Source organism: Poecilia reticulata, linkage group LG11, assembly GCF_000633615.1.
Source record: "Poecilia reticulata strain Guanapo linkage group LG11, Guppy_female_1.0+MT, whole genome shotgun sequence".
In the NCBI taxonomy this organism is placed as follows: Eukaryota; Metazoa; Chordata; class Actinopteri; order Cyprinodontiformes; family Poeciliidae; genus Poecilia; species Poecilia reticulata.
In genome coordinates, this window is record NC_024341.1 from 3,092,516 (window position 1) to 3,111,549 (window position 19,034).

The following is a 19,034-nucleotide window of genomic DNA, read 5'->3' on the forward strand; positions in this document are numbered from 1 at the left end:
AACTAACCCCTTCACTTCACCCTGAAACAACAATTACTTAGAAAAGTGATTCTACAAAAATATGCACCTGGACACCACACTTAGCAAACGTATGTTTGTAACATTTGAAAACCAAGTATGATTTTTCTTCTCTCTACCTCTCCTCAGGCTGCTTCCTGCTCCCCCCACTCACACCTGCAACCCATTAGTTCATCAGCTCAGGTCTTTCGTTCAGCATTCAACCTGCTCAGTATTTTAGCCCTTCATTCTCGTTCACCCCTTGCCGGTTCCTTTCGTCTGCACCCATTACTTCCTCGCTCAACCCCATGTTGTGCTTGTGTGTTTCCTTGCTGGTTTCGTACTGATACGCTTCAGGGGAGATAATATTTATATGAACTCTATATGTATACTTTTGGAATTCTGTTGAAAATAATTTATTATTTTCTTCCTGGTTCACAATTGGGTACTACCTTGTATGTCTGCCACTTAGAATCCCTATAAAATACATGGACGTTTATGTGAAGATTCCACCTTTTTGGGTTGCCAGCTATCTGAAAGTGAAACTAACAGCATGTAAAATCCACACCTTTGATTCCAACACACATCCACTATTCAAGGCTAAAGGTGCATCCATACCAAAACACAGACAATCAAAGACATGACATCCCTTGAATTCTCACAAAATTCACTTAATTTTCTGATGTTTATCCAGGTTTATGTTTGACAAAATGTGGGGGGTTGGGGGGAACAATCAAGGATAAAGAATGGCACACACATTACCTCTAGGATTACTATGTAAATAAGGCAAGCTAAGATTGAAGGGTTTGCAGTGAGTACAGTTTGAGTTTTATCACTAAATTAAAGGAAGAAGTATGTGAGGCAATAGCAGATGTGAATGATGACATGAGTCGTTAGCTGGAGGCAGAGACAGCTGTATTTGTCATAAACTGTCAGCGGTGGGGGTGAGGAGGGGGGGTCGATGCCACTTTGTCTCTGTCGTCATGCCGCTGACTGTTGCGGTCTCCTTTTAACATGTACAATTCCTCGCAGATGTGGCGCTGACTTTTAAGTCATATTTCCTATCTTAGCCATTAAACCCGTGTAATGGCGCCAAGATGTTCCCAGAGACGGGGAGGCACATAAAATCAAAAGCCTGCTGTGCTGCAGAGCGAAGTTGGGAAAAGACACAAGTTCTGTGTGTGTGTGTGTGTGTGTGTGTGTTTTGCACAAAACCACATGTTGCACACAACACAGCGACATCAAGCTGTTAGGAGTTTTTAAAACTGCTTCCTGGGACGAACCCTCGGTCGAACAAATGGCTCGCAGCGAAAGAGCGGAGAGAAAAAGCTGAGATAAAGACGAACTCTTTCACTCAAACAATGAGCAACAAGCAGCCTAATGGTGGAGGGCTGTTCAAGGAATGGCTTTTGCTTTTAACAAGCATATCTTTTACACAGGGAGTAACAGAGTGTCTGCTGGTATTTCATTGTTTCCTCACAGAGGCAGCCTATAGCAAACAGCCCATCTATCCCCCTCCAGCAGCCCCACTCATAAAAACACAAGAAAAGGCATGGTTTTAATACACACTTTAATGAGTAAAAAAGGGAAGTAATGACATGCAGGGAACATTTTTCGTCTTTCTGCTCCGCAAATTGACACCAATGACCCTCAGTCGGCTTAATGCTGTGGGTGTGACTTGTCGAGGAACAGGCCAATGAAAGCTACTCTTGGGATTTTCCTTCCAAATGCAATTATTAAGAATGATGCGAGTTTAACAATAGCCGGATCAGAGCGCTTAACTTTGTCATCATGAATGAATCCTGTTGCACTGCGGATTCGGAGACAATGAGTATCATAAGGCATCCTTTTCTTCTCTTCTCTTTTTTTTTTTTTTGTGCTGGAAAACAAAGCTTCTTTGAACCGTCTCGCCATCCGAGCTGGCCCTTTGTGTCGGCCCGCGGAGCTCAATTGTTTTCTCCTTCGGTGACTAAATGTCCGGCTTAATGTGGCGCTGCGGCTCGGGGGAAATGATACCCCGACCTCGGTTCCCGAGCATTAAGATTACATTCATTTGTGTTGCTTTTCTAAACACACAAGATTACATTTGGGCTAAATGAGTATGCACAGACATCAAGAGCTCCTCGTGTTTCTTTTTTGTCTTTCCACATCCACTGAAAAGGCTCCGTGGCGTAAACAGTTTGGGATCGCCGCTGGAGAGGTTTGGACATATTGATAGGATGAAGATGCTGTTCTGGCTTCGAACAAAGGGAGGCTGTTTTACTTAATTCCAGGCCTCCTCTCTCTCTCTCTCTCTCTCTCTCCCTCTCCCTCTTTTTCTGTCTCTCTGTCTATTCTAAATACCTTGATAGCTAGAAATTTGGACAATAAACACATTGAGGAATGGCAGCTCCCCATTTCTTCTTCTGGTCTGAGTTGGGGGCATCAAAAGGCCACAGAGAATTGCTTTTGTCATTTGGAAAAACAAGGATGACACACATGACACCGTCTGGAATTCATTCTCTGCTTCAGTTTGAACATGTGCATCCCATTTGGGACTTTTAGGTTCCAGTGTGGCTAAAGGAGTTGGGTAAAAATAATCACACAGGTTGCTTAGACTGCGTCTGATTTGTTTCAAAGTCAAAGTGCAGCTGTTCCAATTGGAAGTCCAAATCAGTAGGAACGTCTAATGGCTGTGGTGCTAATTGTTATTCTCCCATCTTAATATTGCACACTTTCTTCGTATTTCCAAAGGAAGGTACACTGTCTCAGGTAAACTTTCTTAACAGCTATGTAATTTACACAATCAGCATTTTCACTGATTATATACCTGCGCAGTTTGACATTTCGAAAATAAATTTGCTCAATGGAAACATGCCAAAACTTTGCTACGATGAGCAAAATTGGTTTATTTCGCAAAACTGGAACAGAAACACTTTTTTCACATCACGATAGTCACGTGATCAACAAACAGAGGTTGGCCCAGGCGCAGTAGTAATTGAAGGAGCATGCTGATTTTTTTAAACGTCTTATTGCGAGAACAAACATTTTCTTTTCACCTGTGATTTTAACTGCTTCTTATTTAAAGGAAACATGAAACATAGCTAAATTGTGTTTTTTCGACATCAGCAGAATATCGACAATTTTTTACGCACATTTGTAATGGAAATGCAGTTCCAGTTTAATTGACGGCTAAACTGGCTAGCCATGGATTTTTTGACATCTTACAATCTGCACCATGAATCCTATAATAATACACATCAATTTAGCATCAACACAAATGTTAACATATGTCTGAAAGGACCAAACAAATACATTCTTTAATCTTTATGCTACATTATACAAACTTTATGCTGATAAAGATTCCTTTTTTTTGGGATGACTGAAAGTGAAAGTGAAACTGAAAGCATGACCAATTATCTGATCACAACTGACCACTGTAAAGTCCACATCCTTCATCCCAGTTCTCATCCACTATTCATGGCCGGGGGTGCAGCCATACCAAACATATGACATCCTTTGAATTTTCACAAAATCCACTTCATGTGCTGATGCTTAAATCTGCCTAACAATGTTTTTTAATGTGCTAACATACATGGCAATACAGAACACAATGTCATGGCACTTTAACAAACACAAGATAACACAGTAATGTCCATTCAAGCTCTTAAAATAACATGTTTACAAATAAATAATGTACAGTGCTATGAGCCCCACTGGTTTAATGAAGTTCCTAACACCAGAGGTTTTCATAAAAAAATTCATATCTGCCACATTTAGGACTTTTTTTTTCTTACTCAGCAGCCATCCTTAGTACTAAACTTGGACTTTTCTTGTTGGAATTCCGACTTTAGGTTGGGTTCTCCATAGATTTTCCACTGGAAACTGGAAAAATCTGATCACCAAGTACAAATAGGATATACACAGTTAACATTGCTTCAGTAGTAAAAGGCAATGGTAGCAGGGAAAATTCCTCGGGTTCTGATTTTTAAAATGTGTTTTTTACTGGTAGTTCCTGTCGTTACATGTAGCAGAAAAAATGTCATATTGCAGCAAATAGAAAAGGGAATAAAAGTCACAGGAGACTAAGACGGGCTGACAGCTAGCCAGGAATCTGTAGAACACAAAGCTGTGTTAGCCCATAATAAAGATTTAGCGATGTTGTCACAGTTGAAGCAGCCAGTGACATAAACACAAGTAATTATTATCGCAATAAAAAGACTCCTTAGATGCAGTATATGGTAGGATATTGTAAATAAAGTATTTCAAGATGGCTGATTTTGTTCAATTGTACATTGAATTTTCATACTTATTTGTTGTGAGCACAAACTTTATGATTTGTGCACAAAATCTTGTCCAATAAATCTGATTATGATTTGTGCATGCAATAAGATAAAAGGTAAGTTTGATAAACTGCCATTGATATGTTGCAGTCCTACTTTGTGTTTTTGCGTGTTATGATTGTTGTGAAATCAACGAAGGTAAATATATTACATGCTTAAAGGTGCAGTACTCAGCTTTCATTTAAAAAATCATTTTGTGACATATTTGTTAAAACTGTCACCATGTTGTGACAGTATGCTATGAGACAGATAATCTGTGAAAAATCAAGCTTCTCCGCCTTCTCCAACTGCGAACTAGAAACCATCAATCAGAGCCAGGAGGCGGGACTTAGCGCTGTCAATCACTCTTAGTGTGGCGCTGCTCATTCTCTGATTCCCCTCCCTTCCTTTCTCTCTGCTACCATACAGCTTCTTCCTGTTAGCAGAACCTGTAGAGAATGCTAAGGCTAGTTAGCATGGCCACTTCATGTTGCGGTGAGTTGTTTTAGCACATTGAGCAGCAAGTACGTGAGGCTGATTGACAGTGCTAAGGCTGGTTCTAATTGGTTGTTTTTGACTGGGAGTGGTAAATTTCTTCATTTTGCAATAGAGGTCACATCAATCTTTTCTCAGATTATCTCTCATATTATTACACAAACACAACATGGTTACAGTTTTAACAAATATATTAAAAAACATATATTTTTAAATGTGCATACTGCAGATTTAAAGTAATATTTTAATTTTATCCACATATTTTTTTCTGAAGAGAGGTGATAAACAGGTTTTGCAGTGACCCAGCCAGAGCTCCAACTTGAATGTGAGATCATACACAAATGATATAATCCATTACTTGAATAAATAGCATTCAAGTAATACAATATGGGATTTTTTACCTGTTAGATTCACCATATTATGATCATTTTTTCTTGATTGTCCAGACAGAAAAGCCTTCTGAGTGCTGCTTACTGTTGTTAAGATGCTCTCTACTTGTAACACAACTTCAAAAAGAAGAAGAAAACCCCCCCGCAATACTCTATGGTCCCACATTGAAGCTTGTGAAGCCCTGACTTTGTTGATCCATTTGACCAGCTGTTGGCTTTCCGCCACTCTGAAGATTTTGTTTCTTCTCTCCAAACTGGCTGCAATATGACATCTTTGCTATGATGGGTAAGAACGCTGTCACTGACAGCTTCATAGAACCTCACTTTTTAGGAAATCTAAACTAACCCTTTAAAGCACATATAGCTCTGTCTTCACCAAGCCGCTTGAAAAGACCTTGTGAATGAAACAATGTGGCTGGTGTTTCAGAATCATCTGTATCTTATCATTGCAGGGAGGAAAAGCCCCTTAAACAGAAAAACGTGGAGAGCCAGACCTTTTTTTCTTCTTCTTTTTTTTCCTTCAAAGCGCCTCCAGAGTGAGGGCTGTTGTCTTTAAGGAGGAGGGGAAGAAAGAGGAGTGGGGGGGGGGGGGTTACTTTCAGCGGCTTCAGTTTGGGGCTGGTTCTCATCATTTTGACAATAAAACTCAAGGAGTTGAAACAAAGCAAAGTTTCACGAAAAAGAGAAAGGGGGAAGGAGGGAGGGAAGGGGCAGGGAGATTTCCGCTGGCCTGTGCTGAATTGTCTTCTCCACTTCTAATCCAACAGCCAAAGAGGGGCAGAGTGGTGATTTTAAGAGGAGCTTTGGGGGGTGGGGGGGGAGAAAAAGCTTTTGGTGGCTTAATTCCTCTCTGGCACCCTGGGGCAAGAGGCCGGAGGGACCAAAGGGCTTCAAAGGGATCAAAGATGAATGAGTGATTGTGCTTTAAATTCCCAAAGGTTTGTTTTCATAGTGTCAGAATTTTATTGCAGTTCTGTTACTCCCGCCTCCCCCTTCCCTTCCTTTTCCATGAGATCTGTTTGATTCACAAATTAAAAAAAAAACAATACTGAGCTCACTTCAGGCACTTACTTTTGCTTCTTGAAAGTGTCAAACATCTCCATTTGACAGATGAGTGCATGCTTCAATCAAAGTGTTGTTTTAAGATATATTTACAGGCACGTCTGTACATTATTATTATTTTTTTACATTCTGCAACTGATAAACGAATTAGGAGAAAGAGTTTCTTGCGGATGCAGCGCAGCGATTGTCCTCTCATGCGTCAGCGCTTGTGGAGACTTGTGATAACCTGGGGTCGGAGTCTATCTCGAAGCGGTAGTGGTAGCCCTCCCAGACCTCCCTGCAGGCGTCCCGCATGTCATACACACGCTTCTTGATTCCCTTGCGGTTGAGGTAAAGTACTAAGAGGAAAATGAGGCCTATAAAGCCCAGAACGATTCCCAAGAAGACATAAGAGGTCTGCAAAGCGAGATCTGCCCCCACGTCCCTCTGCTGGCATTCCAGAGTCAGCATGCCCACTGCAAGAATGGATGTGTTCCTCATGCTGGGAGGGAAGGCGCACAGGAGGCCCTCAGCATCCCTAACGCGATCCTGGGATCTGTTGAGCCATTGCGCAAAGGGTTCAATGCCGCAGGTGCATGTGAACGGGTTCTTCCCCAGAAGCAGAGAGGCTCGGGGAAGGGAGTCCAACTCTTGCAAGCCTTCGTCAGTGAAGGTCTTGAGGGCATTGAGTGTGAGGTCAAGCTCCTCCAGGCTCTCCAAACCTGAGAGGGCGAGGCTGCGGATAGCCACCAGAGAGTTGTTGGAGAGCTGGAGCCGGCGCAGGCCGTACATGCGGGAGAAGGTGCGTGAGGGCAGGTAGATGAGGCTGTTGTCAGACAAGTCCAGGACCTGTAGGTTCGCAATGGAGATCCTCTGGAGGGAGGCAGCCAGGTCCATCACCGACGAGTAGTTGTAGAGGGCTCGACTGAGGTTGAGCTCTCGCAGGGACTGGCTGATGTTGCTGAAGGCTTCGGGGTGAATGACGGTCAGCTGGTTGTTGCTCAGATCCAGAGAGCGAAGGCGGAGAAGTCCAGAGAAGGTGTGGAATTCCATCTCTGAAATTCTGGGTTGGAAGAAAAGCATGACATACAGGTCAAACTTCAAAGCACAGTCCCATCGAAGGTCTGGATGAAAGAATGTGTCTTTACACAAAGAAGTACCCTGAGTCATGGATTCAACACTCTTGACTCTTCATGTTGTGAAGAGTCAAGAGTGTTCTAATGCCACAAAGAAAAATGATAATCCACTACTTTGGATTACTTGCTCAGTTCAATAAAAATGTTTGCATATTGTTCTAATTGACAGCAAATGTTATCTTGAGGCACTTTAAAAGCCAATAACATGTTCAGTTATGCAGAAATACACAATCCAGATTTATACGTTACAATCCAATCATATAGACAGATTAGATTAAATGGCCCACAGCCTTTTCTAATCTCAAATGTATGACAACACAGACTTATTCAACTCATAATGCCAACTTCAAAGTTATCTATGTAAGAACGTTCAGCCATTTGCATTGAATCGGTGGTTTTTATAGTAGTATCTTACCTGTTGTTGCTCAGGGAGAGGTTGGTCACATTATCCAGACCTCTGAAAGACTCCGGACCGATTCGGCTGATCTGATTCCCAGTTATGAAGAGATTCCTGGTGTATCCCGGGATCCCGGTCGGGATACTCCTCAGGTCTTTGGAGACGCACTTGACGGTTTGCGCCGCTTCCGAGCACTCGCAGCGCGGAGGGCACGACGCGTAAACGGAGGCGAGGAGCGCGCAGAAAACAAAGCGGCTCGTCAGGTGCAGCATGTTGGAGTGAAGTCAAAAAGTAACGGGAGCGAACAAGACGAAATCAGGAGGAAAATAGATTCCTGGGGGTAAAGGGGTGGAGGGACAGAATGAAAGAATCAGCTTCTCCGACACGCCAACATCGCGAGTTCAGTTGTCCCGGCTGGGAATGCGCCTTCAACTTCGCATGTCTGCAGAAAGTGCGGTCCGGAGGCTGGGTCTGATTTCCATGAAAACAGAACTGGGGGTCGGGCCGATCACAGGGGATGGGGGGCTGTTTGATCCTCAGAGCGGGGCGTCGCTTCTTCCCCCAACAATGCAGTTAAAAGGACCATCGACTGGTGCGATGATGATCTGCGGGGAGGGGCTTCTCTCTCTCCCGCCTGACCGGATCCACAAGGAAGGAGAGCGGCTGGAGATGCCAGGGTTCCGGTTGTCTCTGTTAACTTTCCCCCAGAACGTAACGCGTGGTCCGGCACCGTTACATTAGGCCAACAGTATGACTGCCCGAGCCTAAATCTGGATTTTTAAATATGGACATACATTTATCATAAAATTTGCATTATAGTCAGGGCCGGATTTCCAAGGATGTGGGGCCCTGGGCTGGAGCGAGATTTGGTGTCTTTTCCACGACAGAAAGATTCTCCTTCTAATACAAATTCCAATAGAACAATAGTTCTACAGATAAGTGGGTATGAATTAATGTATGGTATATTTATTACATCTGCTAAGAAGTGGCTCCATGTTGTCCTTCAAATAATTACTATAACTTCATACTTTAGTAGTCCCATAAATATTAATACAGTTCATGTGATATGAACCTTTGAGATTTATATCAAAAGTGATGCAAAACATGTATTCATTTAAAAAAAAAAAAAGAATAAACATCTTTGGCGTCCCCTTAAAATTGTGGCCCTGGGATATTTCCCTTTTAAAGTTGCAGTGTGTAATTTTTACAAAAAAGTTTTTCCCCTATTTAAAACTGTCACTATGTTGTGACATTATGGTATGAGATAAACAATCTGATTAAAAAAAAATCAAGCTACTATTTCTACCATTACTAATTCTCAGCTTCCGGTCAAAAAGAACCAATCAGAGCCAGGAGGAGGGTCTTAATGCTATCAATCAACCTCCTCTGTTCGCTGCTCAGTGTACTAATGGTGTAAAAACAATTTACCATTAAAGAAAAACCGTTTACTCGCAGTTGGCTATGCTAACTAGTATTAGCATTCATGGCAGGCTATGCTGTGGTGAATCAGCTGTAGCTCAGCAAAGAGCAAGTGGGAGGGGGTGAGCATGAGTGATTGACAGCGCTAAGGACCTCCTCCTATCTCTGATTGGCTGTTTGAGTGGTCTATTTCTATAGTTAGTACTAAGAGAATCAGGAGCTCTTTTATCCCACAGATTATCTCTTATACTGTCACAACAGAACTTTAACAAATATGTAAGAAATGTAACTTTTTTTTAAATAAAACTTTCCACAGCCTGACCCAATATGTAGGATAATCTTCTCTGAACGGGACTGTTGGCCACTTACAAAGCTACGAATACTTCCTCCTGGTCGATGTGTATTCTGACAGCTTCTAATCATTTTTGACGGGAATCACTCCTGAGCGTATAAATAGAAACTCGAAGAGGAGGAAGAGAAGTTGTCATCCTTCAAGCTGACAGCCCTGATGAAACACAGCACTCATAATTCAATGATGGAAACCCAAAAGGACGGGAGGAAAAAAGAAAAGGCCCACACATTGCTAGAATAATAGACATCTTTATTGGTGTTATAGCTGTTCACACAGTCATTTTCTGAATTTTGGAGAATTCCCAGCAGCAAGAAAGATATCTGGAGGATCGGAACAACAGACCCGTGTTAAGTGTGTAACAAGTGAATGGCGGCACTAGTAACGCCGTCCTGACTGTCTTTTGCCTGTAGACTGGGACGGCGGGACAGCAGGTCCCCACATTCCTGGACCTGGCTCCTGGATACGGAAAGGCACCACAGCAGGCAACACCTAGGACCGCTTCAATGATCTCCACACAGTACTGCATTCCTGTGAAGGACTTCCTACAAAGAAGCCACCTCTCCTCTGTTTTATGCACAAGTAAGCTCCTATATGACAGGCAGTTATTGTAAGGCGATCTCAAAAGAGCTGGATATTTATTTCCTCTAACGGCAACGAATGAGCATCTTTCTAATCCAGCTAATAGAAACAAGAAACCACATTTTGACCTAAGCGTAAATGAAAGTGCTAGATATCTTAAAAAGGTGACATTTCTTTCAACAATGTTTCCCCAAAGCGACCCGACCCTGAAAGCAAGATGTCTCAGAACTTAAGAGTGTCCGGAAAATATTGGGAAAGATTCTTAACTGCTTTCCAAATGATCTTGTTAATCAACGTAGGGCTGGGTGATACGATTTAAAAATAAAACATGATTTGATTTTTTTTTTTATCCAAAACTCAATTTCCGATTTTAATTTTTCATCCTTTGTTTTTTTTAATCACATACATGTAGAAATGACAGAAGATAACTTGAAAACATAAAAAATAAAAAAAACAGCTGGCTTTTGTTATTTAATTCAAAGTCGAAACAAACAGAAGTTGTAAAACATGTTTGTCAAAATCATCACTCTGAACTATGGAAGCCCAGGGTGAAAAAATGGATTTTCCATAAATTACATCTTAAAAACCAGAAAATTCAATCAAATTGATAAAATCAACTTACTGCCCAGCCCTAAAGCAACATAATAAATGCAAGAGTGGCAAACACGTTTTTCTTTTTTATCCTGAAATTGATTACTTGGACTCTACAACAGCATGTCTTTTTCTGTGTTTTTCTGCTTTGATCCAAGCGGCACTAATAGAGACGGTCTGCAGCTGCAGATGATGAAACATTACTGCTGTCTCCACTTAAGCGCGGATGATCAACTCAAATTTGTCATCAACTCTGATTAAAGATAATTAGCTATTCCATACCCGCGAGAAACTATGAGAAATATACAGCACTAAATTAAAAGCACTACAAAAGTATTTACACACCTTGAATGTTTCCCATATTTTTTTTCCACATTAAAATTATAAAAGACTGAGTTTAACAGGATGTTATTCAATAGAGCAGAGGGTCTGCAAACTGTGGCTTTTTGAACCTTCCACAATTTCTCTCAACAATTTGGCTGAAAAAGTGGAAAATGCAAACAAAAAAAAAAAACACCACCACTTTTTCAAAATGTATATATGTAACAAATGCAAATAGAGAACTTTTAGGGGCTTTTTTTGCAGACAGAATGAGTGAAGTATCAGTAATATTGAATTATTATTTGTCCTCATCATTGTGTGGTAAACTTTTTTTGTTTAAATAATTAATTCCGTAACATTTGTGGCTATAAACGGGTTTCATTCAGTTGGACTGGGGGCAAAAACGGTTCTTTGGTTTGTAAAGGTTGCAGACTCCTTGAATAGACCAAATGGTGAGACTCGCCGCAGCACTATGCTGCCATCACCGTGTTCCTCCTCTTTAGTGTTGTCTATTGCAAACAAGCCAACTGCAGATCCTGCTTGGATTGTGGGAAGGTTCAAGAGGTGTGAACACTATTCACAAGGTTGAAGAGGCAGAGACGATTATGAAAGACGACTTTCAATTTCAAACCTTTTTTCTGCATGCATGCGATACACACATGCAGCCATGCAAGTGCATGCTCTTCCCGATAAAATATGTAAAAAGTAGCACACAGTCTGTTTTAGGCACGGCTCTGCTTGCAACCCTCAGCAGATGATAAACACAAACATGGAATACAAAGTACAATTTTAGTGTAAATGACTAAGATTTAAAAAGTCAAGGTCATGTTTTTAAAAAACGCCCACTAAAATGGGGAGTCAAATATTTACAGGCAAGAGAGGCGAATTGTACACTTGAATGTAGCACGGAGTGTTAGGGCCAGGCACAGAAAAAATGCTAATTATGGGAAAAAGTCGCATAATATTATGAGAACAAAGTCACGATATTGCGAGAATTAAGACATACAGCAGCAAGTCGGAGTAATGTAAGAACAAAGTTGCAATAACACAAATACAGAATATTACGAGAATATGGTCGCAATATGAAAAAAAGGTGGAATAGCACAAAAATTAATTAGCATATTACCAGAATAAAGTGAGAATAACGTCTAAATTTTCTGACAAGAAAGTTGTAATACGAGACAAAAGTCGTAAAAATACGAGAAAAAAAAGTCATGACAATCAAACCAGTGATATGGAAATATCCATCCATCCATCTTATAATCTTATAATCCGGTGCGCCTTATATAAGGACCAATATTGAGCCACAACAGGTCTAGCAACTACGGTAAGCAGCCGCCGACTTCATTTTCCCCGTAAATAAAATGAGCAACGCTGGGCGTCTTGTGAAGTCATCACACTTCATACTTGTCATACTTGAAGTCAGATTTGGATTTACAAAGAAGACCTACTCAATGTCTGACCACATCAGCATTAAAATATCATCAGGAGCAGGACTTAGAAACAATTGTCAGTTTAAGGCTTCCTTCTGATAATATTGCATCTTTATTCTACTAATATGACTTCATTGTCAAAATGTTAAGAAAAAAATATATCAGGTATTCTGGCCCTAATACTCCGTCATATGAATCAAGGCTCTGTGAGCCACATGATGTTTAGAAACAGGTACTCCCTCGTCTGTCTCGACCTTTACAGGACGTTGGTCGGGTTGAATTTAAACTTTAAAAAGGTGGTGCGGATATTTCCCAACGACTTTCAGCTTTGAACCGCTGAGCCGGGAAAGCAGCAGGAAGCGACGGCGCTCGCTGAAACACTGAGCGATGGTTGGCGAGCGTGAAAAACCTGAGAATCCTGGCTACCTGCTGCTGCTGGGAGAGAGGGAGAGAGAGCTCCACGCTCCTTTGTCTCTGTTTGCAAACAATGACAGGATTTGAGTCTGTCCCCTCTACCCTAACAGCCATGGCAACGGATTTGTAGTGCCAACCGTCATGAAGACCAAACATTTAATAGGGGGAAAAAAAAAAGCAGAATGCTGAAAATGCCACAACGTGAAAGAGATCTGCGATACCGGTCACTGACTCTGATTTCTATGTGAAAAATCAGTAATGAGCAGAAAGAAAACATCTGAGTGGGTTTGTGGAGGGTCAGCCCAGAGATATCTATCACAGCCACATTCACCAAGGTCGCTACAATCGTCACACCGATGAGCTGTTGCCAACAGCACCGTGAGGTTAGACGTGTTCAAGGAATCTTTAAGAAAATATCTCTCTCAGAAGATGCCGACTGCTCGGTGTGTCGTGTAAGTTAGGAAAATACGCTCACGTTGCTGTGGAAGAGCTACATTAGATCAAGTATGAAATGCTAGAAAGTCGCGATAAGGCAGCTAATGACGTTTGTGCTCCACGTATAAAAATGGCTTTCTGGAAGTACTGAAGATATCAGGTAAACACCCCCCATCAGTCTGAAAGCAAGGCATGAACTGTACTACACCAGAACTTCTTTACAATTAGTGTGAAGCTGTTATTGTTGAATGTACAATAGCTGGAATTCATAAAAATGCATGCGTGAATGGATATCAATTGTTGAGGTATTACAGCTTCGGCACTGCAGTGAGAAAAATAAAATAAACACATTTTCCTGTGTGGAAGTCCTCTCCCAGAGGTAGGCAGGCTTTAGGTCCTCGGTTACTGTAGCTCGACGCGGCTGGTCGTGGCGCCGCAGTATGCAGGGCGGGGCGGATCATGTGGATGTAGCACGCCGCGTCCGCCGCCTCGCCAGGCCCCCTGCCCGGCCCCCCGCCCCGGTCATCGGATGTTGATGGCGAGAGCAACTGTGAGGATGATGCCCAGGAGCAACAAGAACGGCAGCCAGGTCTTCAGAACGCCCGCGCAGCTGGACAGAGCACAGAGAACAAGCTGAGGACAGCAGAGTTGATGCTGCTGCAGAAAGATCACACAGAGTAAACATTGCAGAGGGATGATAAGCTTCCAGGATTGATGGACACACACTGCGCTTTCATTTCAACTCTGATGTTAACGAGTTGATACCATGAAACCAACCGCTGTTACCTGAGTGAAGTTGTCCCTCCTGCCTTCTTCAAATCTAAAGAAATTGATAAACGTTTGTGCTACATTTGTGCAGCAAAAATTTAGATTTATACTGCTCTACTTTGAAGACATTAATCAAAGTTCGCATTTTACCTTAAAAACCAAATACAAACGAGTCAAAAACGTTTCATGTTTTTGACTCAAAACATGAAACGAGGTTGAATTGATAGAAAATCGTTTTTTAGATTATGTCGTCATGCATTCTGATTGGTCGTTCCTTAAATAAGGCACTTTTCTATCCTTCATGTTATTTTTTTAGATCTTCCATCTATATTATATGCAGTAAAAACAGTTTTGCTGCTCAGTTGTTCAGGTTGCTGCTGTGTTGAAAAGTTTCTATGAAATGTAGTTTAAAAAAAAAACAAAAAAAACCATTACTCTACTAGAGGTGTAGCAGTTTCTTCCAAAGGTTTGCCCTATATAACTCATTATGCATCCTTCGAATCAGGGCGCCTTCCTCTCCTCTCTGCATCGTGGGACCCAGCAGGTTCAGACCCAGTGAAATCATGCCTGGGCCCTCGGGATCCCACTGAGGAACAGCGTTTATTTTCTCCTGCTGGCCGTAAAGAAGCCAGCTGGACATTGTGGGCTTCTTGGGTGGAAAAAAATGGTTCTGGAGTTTTAAGACACCGTCACTTTCCCTAATAAGATTAAAGCTGACATCATTTCCTGATGGTTTCAGGAAAGAAGTAGTTTTACTTCTCAGTTTTTCACATTTTGTCAAGTTGTGCCCACAAAATTTTCCGTATCTTGTTGTGTTTCTAACAGACCAATGTGACCAAACAGTAGATAAATATGACCAAACTTAAAGTACTCAGAAAATGTCAATGCTTTAAAATGAAACATACAAGTGGAATTTATTGACATGTTTGTTATTTTTACGTGGATAATGACAAACTAATATTTGGATAAAACGAACGAGGTAGATTAATTTAGAAGCGCTTTTTCAACACCGCTGTGATAGGCTGACACAAAGCAGACTATACTTTGTACATTAACACAAAACCGCAACACACTTTTCGAATTTTTCTCTTGAAAAGATTTTGAAAACCGCACCATTTTTTTCTTTTCTACTACCACAGACTTTTTTGTGTTGGTTTACAGTTTGATGCACAACATCCAAAAACATGCAATTAAGATTCAATTGTCGACCGATAAGTTTAATCTCTGACAGTAAGCTTCTGTCAAAACTGTTAGCCAAAAGCTAAAACTACAACCCACACTGTTAAATCCTGACCAGACAGGCTTTATGTATAGATGCTACTGTCTAAGAGAGACATGTTCACAGTTCTGGGAAAATTTAATTTGGGGGTCAGTTTTCCTTAGAATGATTCAAACATTGAATAATTCACCAATAAATGGACGCCAATTAGATCCCTTCCCAATAACAAGAGGTGTCCCCCCAGGACGTCCCCTCAGGCCACTCCAACCCGTTTGACAGCACAGGGATGTAAAGAGTTTAACAATCGCCTTATACGCAGATGATATCCTCGTATTCCTTTCGGTCCGTCAACTATCAGTTTCTGTTAGGACGGGAATTCTTAATTAATTTAGTTACATTTCAGACTACGATTCAATTGCAGTACATTGTAATGACAATATTTATTGTGATTAATACACGTTTTTCTGATGCATTTGTTCCTTCAGCAGTCTTTCTGAACTTTAGCATGTTGAACACATCAAGTTTGACCACGGATTGCAGAAAATGTTTATCCAGAAAATATAATATCTGACCAAAAAATGCATCGAAGTAGTTTGTTGTAATTGAAATTCTGCAATGATGATGATAATGACGGAGGACCTCCAACTTACCCGACATATTTTCCGTGGATGAATGAGAGAAGGCAGAGGTTCACCATGTTCCATGAGGTGCTGTTCTCGTATCGCATCAGATTCAGAGCCATGGCCACATGGGAGTGACAGTTGTCACAGCACAGGTTGTGCTTTAGAGAAAGAAAAACATTTCACCATCTTAGATTCCTCCCAGCGATCCATAAATTAGATTAGAACCATAAAAGCAGCCTTCAGTTACCATCCTGTGCTTGTACTCCTCTGAGGCGTCGTGCACAGCCGTGTCCCAAGCGTTGGAGCCGCTGGTGTAGACTTTACTCACGTCGAGCATCCAGTACCTGCAGATCCAAAGAGGCGAGTTTGGATTTCATCGTTCCCATTAAGCGTTAGATATTGCTGAAGGACATGCTTACTTTGTAGGTCTCCCAAAAGCCATGTTGTCTTCCTGCAAAACGGAAACATTATTAATCTTTAACCCTTTTTTCCGATTTTACAAAAAATGTGTTAAGGCATTTAGCAAATGGAAGTAATTTTGGATTATACTACAGTACAGCACACTTAAATACAGATAGTTGTTCAGTCAGTGCAATTAGGAGTATAATAGTCTATGTGAAACAAATAATAAAGAAACTGAAACTGACAAAAGATTGACTAACTTGGTCAAACGTGGGAAAAAACCCCGCAACAAACCTTCTTTCAAATGGTTCAGATAGTGCAATTAGGATTCTAAATATACTGCTCAAAAAAATAAAGGGAACACTTCAGTGTTCACTTAAATATTAAAGTGTTCCCTTTATTTTTTTGAGCAGTGTATAATGTAAAATAAAAAATAAAGCATTAGACTGATAATTAGAATTAGACTGAGTAGATCTGCCCTTATGGATCGGACACATCGTTATCGACACTTGATCTGAAATTTTTTTCAATGTCGGGGTCAATACAGTTATTAATATTAGATCGGTGCATCTTTGCCTAAAACAAATATATCTGTTTCTTCTTTGTTTCAGAGCACCTGACTCATTACTCACTGAGACGAAGTACGGTCCAGCAAAGTCCCGGATGACTCCAGTGGAAGTGCAGATTCCCATGTGACCAATGAAAGGAAACAGCCATCTGGACGAGAAATGGGAGGGGGAAAGAAAAAAAGAGAGAAACCCACAGGTATATTTATTTGCAGATCGATATTTATGGAAGGATATTTTACACAGCGGATCTGGAGTCCACGCCTGAGACACTGAGGAAGAAGCTGGATGTTGTTCTGACATAGGAAAAGAATCTGCATGTACCACTTACACTTTGGAAAACATCCAGAGGTAATTCTAAATAACCTTTATGACTAATTTTTTTTAGTCATAGAAAATTCTCAGGGTTTTTTTTTGTTTTTTTGACCATTCTACAGAAAATATCCAAGTTTTTTTCTTGTAAATATGTAAAATTAATGTAGGTGTTTCTAAGTTTCTTTTTTTGGCAAAGATTTACTCCTATGCAGCAGTTTTCTTTTCTTTATCCCTTGATTTACAACGACCCCTTTACTCTCTTGTAGCTTTATTAGACAATAGTAACTTAAAATGCTCATCAGAGCTATGCCTGAAGTGTAAAAAATATGGATATGGTGGCTGACTTTATAGCAGTTTTGTCCAACTTTTACAGAAAATCGGCTTAAACATTATAGCCTGAGTGACTTAATATTGGAAATGCAATTAACAATAAGAGGAAATAAAGTACATAAATAGAAAACGTTTCCATACTTTATTCAATAATAATTAAAACCTGAACACTTTCAATTAAAATAAGCTTTTAGACATTTCTAGAATAAACACTCTTTAGTAAGAAAAAAGCCATTCGATGTGGAAATAAACAGCTTACATGGTTCCCATACATTTTTCATTCCTATTCATATTCCAGACTCGCATGTCCAGAGGTAACAATCCCATTGTAGCCAATTTGTAAAACAAACTTTACTGGAAATATGTCTATTATTTCCTAGCTTTAAACATTAAACCAGCAAAAAATTAACAACAGCGGATTTTGCTTTTATCTATTCAAGTCCTGGTTCTTCTTCTTCTTTAAACGCTATTGTTTTATAACGTTCATATGCTTTATCGTTGCCATTTTTGTTATTCAGTTTATTCTGTCACACTTACATATTTGTGGCCCTGGTGGGGTCCAGACCCCAACTCTTGTCCGAGATTATTTTTTTCTTTTCAACCCAGAACGTCCAAACTACCATTTCTGAGTAGAAATAGAAAGTAGCATGAAATACGCTTAAGCCTTTCGGATTTCCAAGTTGCTCGCTTCCTGTTTATCATACTTCTAATTTACTGTTGAATTATTCATGTACTGGACCCATTATCTCACATACGGCAATAAGAACAGTCAAATAGGCAGTAACGAGACTTTCTTTATTAATAAAGCGCAACAAACAGCAACAGGATGGTGCTGTTGTCCGATTTGTTAGCAGGCTAAGCTAATAAAGCTGTCACTTTCCTACAAGGTGCAGAGGTTTCCTTCAGTTAAAACAGACACAGACGCTGACGACCGGAACTCACGATAGCACGGGGATGGGTGTCCACACTATGCAGTAGGGAAAGCGGCTGATCTCCGGGGTGATTTTCTCTGACGCTATATGATAATTCTTCATGCTGTCATTTTCAACAACATCCGCCATAGCCAGCTGTGGAGTACGAACTTCATTTGTCTCATAGCAACTGCGTCAAGTTACCGCCCAAGTCCAGGTCAGAAACCGGGATTCGGAATTTCACAGTAAAAGTTTTCTGTAGTCCATATAGTTCATATGAAAGCTTATTTAAAGCTTATTTATGTTGTAGTTTTAGCAACTTAAATAGTTTAAATAACACTTAGCTTATTTTTACTTGTCTACATGAAAATAGTTTAGTATTTCTATGACAATACATGCTAAAATGTTTTATTCTGAAAGGTGCAGTCAGGCGAGTTAATAAGTACTTTCATTCACTAAGCGAGGCTTGATGCACGGCGATACCGGGGTCCAACCAGTGGCGGAGCCAGAGGGGGGGCCAGGGGGGCCAGTGCCCCCCCTGTCATCTGATTGGCCCCCCTAGTGGCCCCCCCAGATGATTGACATGTAACAGCACCAGGT

General features: G+C 40.8%; 3 protein-coding genes across 3 annotated transcripts in view; 1 reads left to right on the top strand and 2 right to left on the bottom strand.

Annotated features, from left to right (window-relative positions):
* Positions 1-5,528: 5,528 nt before the first annotated feature.
* Positions 5,529-8,367, bottom strand: tpbg1b (trophoblast glycoprotein 1b). Its single transcript, XM_008421339.2, has 2 exons — positions 7,775-8,367; positions 5,529-7,286 (listed from the first exon to the last, which is right to left on the bottom strand). The coding sequence occupies exons 1-2, from the start codon at positions 8,026-8,028 to the stop codon at positions 6,437-6,439; spliced, it is 1,104 nt and encodes a 367-aa protein (XP_008419561.1). The 5' UTR covers positions 8,029-8,367; the 3' UTR covers positions 5,529-6,436.
* A 1,392-nt stretch (positions 8,368-9,759) lies between these two features.
* On the bottom strand, positions 9,760-18,623 carry tmem222b (transmembrane protein 222b). Its single transcript, XM_008421341.1, has 6 exons — positions 18,466-18,623; positions 16,945-17,029; positions 16,330-16,361; positions 16,158-16,254; positions 15,938-16,068; positions 9,760-13,910 (listed from the first exon to the last, which is right to left on the bottom strand). Exons 1-6 carry the CDS (start codon positions 18,582-18,584, stop codon positions 13,823-13,825), a joined length of 552 nt encoding a protein of 183 aa, XP_008419563.1. The 5' UTR covers positions 18,585-18,623; the 3' UTR covers positions 9,760-13,822.
* Positions 17,182-19,034, top strand: part of paqr7a (progestin and adipoQ receptor family member VII, a) — a 17,407-nt gene continuing 15,554 nt past the window's right edge. The window contains exon 1 of the mRNA XM_008421340.2: positions 17,182-17,229. Within this exon, the coding sequence (XP_008419562.1) occupies positions 17,197-17,229 (33 nt within the window). The 5' untranslated portion in view covers positions 17,182-17,196. The remainder of the gene's footprint in view (positions 17,230-19,034) is intronic.

Excerpts from the sequence above, each read along its gene's own strand:
- tmem222b (XM_008421341.1), bottom strand. The coding sequence starts at position 18,584 with ATGGCGGATGTTGTTGAAAATGACAGCATGAAGAATTATCATATAGCG. Across the intron at positions 16,069-16,157 it reads AGGAGTACAAGCACAGGATG|CACAACCTGTGCTGTGACAA; the intron begins GTAACTGAAGGC and ends CTTTCTCTAAAG. Across the intron at positions 13,911-15,937 it reads ATCCACGGAAAATATGTCGG|CTGCGCGGGCGTTCTGAAGA; the intron begins GTAAGTTGGAGG and ends TGCTCTGTCCAG.
- tpbg1b (XM_008421339.2), bottom strand. The coding sequence starts at position 8,028 with ATGCTGCACCTGACGAGCCGCTTTGTTTTCTGCGCGCTCCTCGCCTCC. Across the intron at positions 7,287-7,774 it reads CTCTCCCTGAGCAACAACAG|AATTTCAGAGATGGAATTCC; the intron begins GTAAGATACTAC and ends CTTCCAACCCAG.